The sequence below is a fragment of the Diadema antillarum genome, unplaced genomic scaffold (assembly GCF_040938485.1).
Source record: "Diadema antillarum isolate AM-2024a unplaced genomic scaffold, OU_Dant_1.0 seq00001365_RagTag, whole genome shotgun sequence".
Taxonomy (NCBI): domain Eukaryota; kingdom Metazoa; phylum Echinodermata; class Echinoidea; order Diadematoida; family Diadematidae; genus Diadema; species Diadema antillarum.
In genome coordinates, this window is record NW_027272127.1 from 27,843 (window position 1) to 34,282 (window position 6,440).

General features: G+C 41.0%; 1 protein-coding gene across 1 annotated transcript; it reads right to left on the minus strand.

The window, feature by feature from the left end:
* Nucleotides 1-5,009: 5,009 nt before the first annotated feature.
* On the minus strand, nucleotides 5,010-5,560 carry LOC139708655 (uncharacterized). Its single transcript, XM_071620591.1, has one exon. It carries the CDS (start codon nucleotides 5,472-5,474, stop codon nucleotides 5,010-5,012), a length of 465 nt encoding a protein of 154 aa, XP_071476692.1. The 5' UTR covers nucleotides 5,475-5,560.
* Between the last annotated feature and the right edge of the window lie 880 nt (nucleotides 5,561-6,440).

Below are 6,440 nucleotides of genomic sequence, written 5' to 3' on the forward strand. Positions count from 1 at the left end.
ACGTATGAGACACTGGTGGGAAAGTGTTGCAGCAAAACTGACGTATTAACTTGACTATCATTTCGTAACTTGTGATCAATTTGCATGGTTTTGAAAAGGAAATGCCTTATTCTGACTTACCGTCATATCACTGTTGTATGATAACAAGTGATATGAAAAGGGCACATTCAAACCAAAACAATTGTTAGAAGTAGTCGCTACGATGGCATATTTTCCTTGTGTGGACACAAAAACCTTACAAGTGTGTTATTGCGTATGTATTTCTGAAGTCATTGATGAAGTATCAGAGAAGTGCTGCATCCAGATATGTCTAGAAATTTACAAAAACGATGCATTTTCTACGTTTGTTCCATGCACAAGTTTTGGAGACTTCCCCGCATGCCATCCACAGGGTGGTGCATCAAAAGACAATCGGATGGATATATTTTATACAGTAACAAAGATAAATACACAATGATAGCAATAACAATAACAAATAACAATTTCTTCAATTTTCAGTAGAAAATTAACTCACCTGCTTATGAACTCTCACCACCATGGTTCTCAATGCACTTTATACAGAATCTCCTTCGTCCACTATCCCCTTCAAGAAGATTAGGCGGAATCTCATGTCTCCCGGCTCTCACATAATCCTAGGCATCTTGAATCTTTAGAATTAACATGTTCTTGTTGGTTGCCATGGGTGGGCAATAGACTTTTGATTTCGTAGTGGACCACAAATATTCTATTTGGTTTATGTGTGGGCTATTTCCTGGCCAAAAGGTTTGTGTCCCAATAGTCCAGAAATACTCGGGAACGCAATTCCTGGGTCACTTTTTCCGTATGGCAGGTCACCCAATCTTGCATGAATATTGGATTAGCTGTCCTGTCGAAGGGCTTATCAGTCCCTTCTGTTTTGTTATATGCAGGTGCAAACAGGCCATTTATAATTTCTTGTCCGTAAAATTCTCCATTTACTCTTGTTTTTGGCTCCATGACGAGCAGATCCGTGACATTGTACCTGATCATTCCATCAGAAACCATTATCTTTAATGGATCTTTAACCACTCTTGCAACTGACAGGGATGACTTGTCCGCCCTGCACATAGCTTTGGAAAAAGCTCAAAATTCTATTTATCTGTCCACATTTTGTTCATGTGTTTCTTTTTGCCCTCTTTAGTTGTATCCTAAAATAATGCCAATAATTGCATGCAGCTTTCAATACACCATGCCTTAAAACATAGCCACGGCTTCTTGAGGATGGATCAAGTGTAGTTGAATGTGATGCCTGTGCCCACAGTTCTGACACCCAACATGATTGCAGCCAATGAAGACGATGCGCCTCATTTAAATAATGGCAGGACGCCATCCTTGAAATCTGCCTTGTCCCAAGTTGCTTCTCTGATTTTGTCTAGGAAAGGCTGATGTTTTTTGCTCTGGTCTGTTTCACTGATAGATTTGTACACCTGAAGTGGAGATCTTGTCAGTCTGAATGCTGAGAAGTACTTTTTTTTTTTAAGTAGACAGCCCCTGCAAGCCTGTAGAAAATAAGAAGTGAATACACTCGGGGGAACCAAGGGATGGCACACCACTTGTCAGAAATTGGTATACGAGACAAAAAGGCAGAGAACAAGCTAGTCTTCCCACATCCAGAAAAAAAAAAGGGGAAAAAATGTGTATAGTCACATCCACGACAGATCTACACTTTGTGCTTCTCAGTGTGCCTAATTTCTGGCTCCTAATGTAAGTCAGGGCCTGATTTCAGCTTTTCTTGTGAGTCATTCAAGTGACAAAACATGTGATTGCTTTTGTGCATAGACGGCTGTACAATAATCTCTTTGTCTTTGAGCCTCTGTGTGAGAAGAGGCATGCCATCATGGTGCATATTCATATTGGGTGAATATATACATATTCTCATGCACGCTGTTTAGCAGGCATGGAACCAGAGTTTCTAGCACCTCATGTACACACTGTCAGTCGGGTCCGATTTCAGCTTTTCTTGCGAGTCATTGAAGTTACAATACATTTGATTACATTTTTGCAATAATAAATCATCCTAAGATTAAGTCCAAAGCAAGTCATCAAACATACCTAAATATAACATTGAAAAGCTGCAAACCACAGCAAAACGTACTTGTCTCCAACTACACCTTTGTATTTCTTGCATGCTTGCTGGGCTGTTCTGTCTCTGGAGGGCTCTTTGGCTTCCAGCAGAAGCTGACTGTGTTGGAGTGGTCGTAGTGACCGGCTTTGTGGGGCATTGCTGGCTTGGGGCAGGAGGTGGCTCTGTGTTCACAGAAGCTGAAGGCGGCTGAGATCCTTTGTGTTTGGAGCATATGCTGGACAGGTCTGGTGTTTTGTCCTCCTTTTTAATTTTCTTCGATTTCCACAGTTTTCACAGCTCAGGTGGCATATACGTGTGCACACTCCTGCTCATCGCCGGCGATGCACATCTTTTCACTTGTTGTGAAATTTCTGCCCCCAAAAATTCCTTGCCATGGCAGTTGAGATGTATCGAGCCCCAATTGAACAGGGTAGTGTCTTTTCTCAATTTATGATTGTTGTGGTCAATTCTGATGCATTTTCAGTCAGTCCATTCCGTGCACAGGGATTCTAGTTTAATGTTATAATACAAAGACTTTTCATACAAGTCTTGGCAGTCCCACCTCGGGATAATCCGGGAGAATATTACTGTTGCATTGACATAGAGACTGCGAACAGATGAATACAGGTCCACATAAGATGTTTTGTCCAAATTCCATACACTGCAAGCTAAACTGTTAGTGCCAATATGGATTAACTGGCTGCCTCGGCGCTGTGCGCATCGGCAGCTAGGCTCGGCGCTACGTGCCTCAGCCTCCCTTTTCAAGTACTGTAGATTTTTTCATAGTTTACGCCAATGGACTCTCGGAGATGAATGTCTAGCCGTCTCTCTGCATCCTCAATGTATTGCTCCACATCAGTAGATGCTTCCCATTTCTGAACACCAGCCACTTCTCTCACAATTATTTTTTTGAGGAACTGTCCCAGGTTGATGTCAGCATGTGTTGCGTCAAGGAGTTTGTTCTCGGGTCCAGATGTAAGTATCGGTTTCCGTTTGACCCCCTTGCCCTCTGTTGTGAGTTCATTGCTTGTGAGTTTGTCTGGATTGGAGATGATGTAGTTGGCTGTGTCTGTTGTGTCTCTGAGTGTGCGGGTGATTTTGAATGATCCGAGCTGCCTCTTGGCCGTGCTCTCTGTAGCGAAGCAGAGTGTGCAGATGTAGTTTGAGCCACTCCCTTGCAGTCCCCCCAGCGATCTGTCTAGCTTCTCATCTATCATGGTATTATATATGGTGATGTAATGGATTCTTGTAGTGCTGCCGGCATATACTTTGATGGTGTGATGATGGAGCAACTTTCTCTCTGACTCCATGTGGCGCAAGAGAAGAGTCGCAGTGGATGGAGAGTTCTCATCACCAATGGCCTCCAGCAGTGGTCTATTCACTATCACTGAGTTTGGTTTCTCTTCCTCAAACACAACTGCTGTTGTGTTGTCGCTCAGCTTCACCTCGCACTTGAGGATGACAAAAGACGCCTGAACGCCTTGTCGGGCAAAAATGTGTCTGCCTTAAATTTCTGAGCTGCCACCTCTCCCATTCCATCTGCCCCATCTTTTATGGTTGTATGGTATAACGCTTTGACGAATCCTTCCCTGACGCTCTCGTCGAGTCCCTCCAGAGTCTTCGCTACAGCCTCTGCGTAGCTCCAAGCTACTCCCGCATAATTTGGTGCGATGAATTCCTTCAACTCACTTGCCTCATTAATACGATGAGGCTCGTAGGTGGCGTGTTGGACGTTATCATCGAACGCAGCTAGTAACTTCACTGGTGTGTGGTGACTGTAGTTGCTACTGTCCATGAGGGCGAATCTGGCATCTGTACTACACATTAATACTGAATGGAAGGCTCAAGATATTTTGGAACCTATACTGTTTAAATCCTCTTACCGAACTACTGGTTTTCTATGCTTTTAAAAAAAGAAATCAAGGTTACCTTCAATGTAAGCTGGTTCTGCTGTACTTTAGGAAGTACAATGTGTGTTGTATTCATACCATTCTGTTGGTAGGCTGTATGTATGCTTATTCTTGACATTCAGACACCATTCTCATGACTGTTCAATGCATCACAAAATTTGATGTCGCATTTTTGTTATATCTGTTCAGAAATCATAAGTAGAGAAACTCTTGAGATTATATGTGACCCTGCACCTCAAAACAAACAAAAAGTCGCCAGACATGAATTTTTAGTTAAGACCATATTCTGAAAGAGCAGACTTTAAGCTTTAAAATGATGTATAACTCAAATCAAATGGACTCTCCTAACCTATATAAATATTGGAAAGAAAGCACAAACTCAGGAAAAGTGTGAACTGAGAAAAGAGGCTCTGAAGTACAGTGTCTATTCAAGCGCTTAATCTTTACCAAACCGTGCTGGCTGTGCGATGAATGGGACAAAAAACAGGAAGTAAACCACCAGGGAAACAACAATGAAGAGATTATCAGATTAAACTGAAATTAAGCATGCCTCATTAACACATTCTGTTCATAATTAATGCCAACTTTCAAAACAGTAGCACTATCCTTTCGAAAGTTATTAGAGTTGAAAGTGAGTAGTGTGGACAAGGTTTTTCAGAAATGAAAAAGGGAGTCTAAAGACACACCTAATCACACTATTCTACCAAAAATGTTCGAGATAAACTGCTAAAAAAAAACACACTTTCCTGCCCGTTTTATGATACCAAATTTTAGCATAATGTAAAAGAAGACCCGCTCTTTCAGAAAATATGAAAAAGTCTAGTTCGGCTAGGTTGACCCATTTTACTTATTTTCAGTCCTCACGCAAAATCAGTGTGTGCGACTTTATGTTCGTTTTGAGGTGCACGGTCGCATATATACTGTACATGTATATGATATGGGAGATTGTGGAGTAAAGTGAACGCTTGCTTAATGGCGGTACACATGTACACTGATTCACTGAGTCCTGCATGCATTTACTTCTTGCTCAATTCTTTTCGTAAGCCCTTTTCTCCTTTGCTGGTTGCTTTTCCCTTCTTTTTCTCCAAAAAGAGTTTAACTGCCACTTGAAATCTGATGTCGATCCAGTAATGAACAAATTTTCTGAATAGACCATCACTATCAACTAACTCGTCTCCATGAAGAGCATCCCACATGTTACACACATGTACATTTGAAAGTAGCTCATTGTTCAGTATCTCCTGGATGGGCTTTGACCTGCCCTCCACAAGCAAATCATCTGACAAGTGCTTCCTTGTTTGAATTTCCATTGCTTGAAACAATCTGCAGCACCTGTCAGTAACGACAAAAAGTCCTCCACGATTTTGTAATTGTGTCCATTCTTTTGTGTAATCTAAGAAAGAGTCTGCATCCATGACATCGCCTTTCACTTTCAGAGTTGCTAGAACTGCCACATTCTCCTTTGCACTTTCAGTAGACATGTTGCTGTACTTCTTGTGAAGAAAAAAAGGTATAAATCCTGCAATGTAGCCTACCACTTCTTGGTCGTGTGTTGTGAACTCCTGTTCCTGAGTGGTGACTTTCTCTGTTCCACCAAAATTTCTTTTTTTGGAGGACCTTCTGCAAAAGTTCTGTCATTGTCTCCTGCTATATCATGTTCACCACAAAGTCATCGACATCATTTGTGACATGCTCCTCATAAAAGTGTTTCCACCCCTTCCAAACCATGTCACTCAAACATACTTTGTGGAAACTCTTCCACATTTCAGTGTTCGCTGGTGCACCAACAGGTAAATTAGCCCCACTCTCCACAACCTTCCATATTTCCTTTAACCCTAACTAGGCCGGGCTATTTAGGTAGTTGATAGAGCCGGGGGGGAGCCTCCCAGGCCCCCCCTCCAGATCTCGGCCGTCGACTGCGCGATCGCGACGAAAATTGGCACACACATTGCCTATGACGTAGTCTAAAATACCATGAAGTTATTTTTTCAAAAACTCATCATTTATACTAAATTATGCTAATTTGTACATGATGATGCATAAAATCAGAATATTTGGTATAAATCACAAAATAAAGCTCAAAAACAGGCACATTTTTTGTGTAAATATTCCTTTTAGTGTCCTTAGCAAATGTAATTAAAAAAAATTGTGATATCAGAAAAAATTCTGAAGTATTTTATTGTTTTTTTGAATTTCTTATGTATCTCCTTGTTTTTTTACTTTATGTTTTTCATTGTTTTTTCGATGAAATTTGTCCGCGACATCGCTCCGAACAAGAAAATACATTATTCAGTGATTTTAATCAATAAAACACAAAAATAATTATCATACTTATATGAAATTTGCCTGTAAGCACAGTTTGGAGTGAAATTGTACACGAATTAACGTTTTGTAGCAATTTTTGGTCTGACATGCATGTACATATTTATGCGTATCTTCGGAACCGC

Excerpts from the sequence above, each read along its gene's own strand:
- LOC139708655 (XM_071620591.1), bottom strand. The coding sequence starts at position 5,474 with ATGTCTACTGAAAGTGCAAAGGAGAATGTGGCAGTTCTAGCAACTCTG.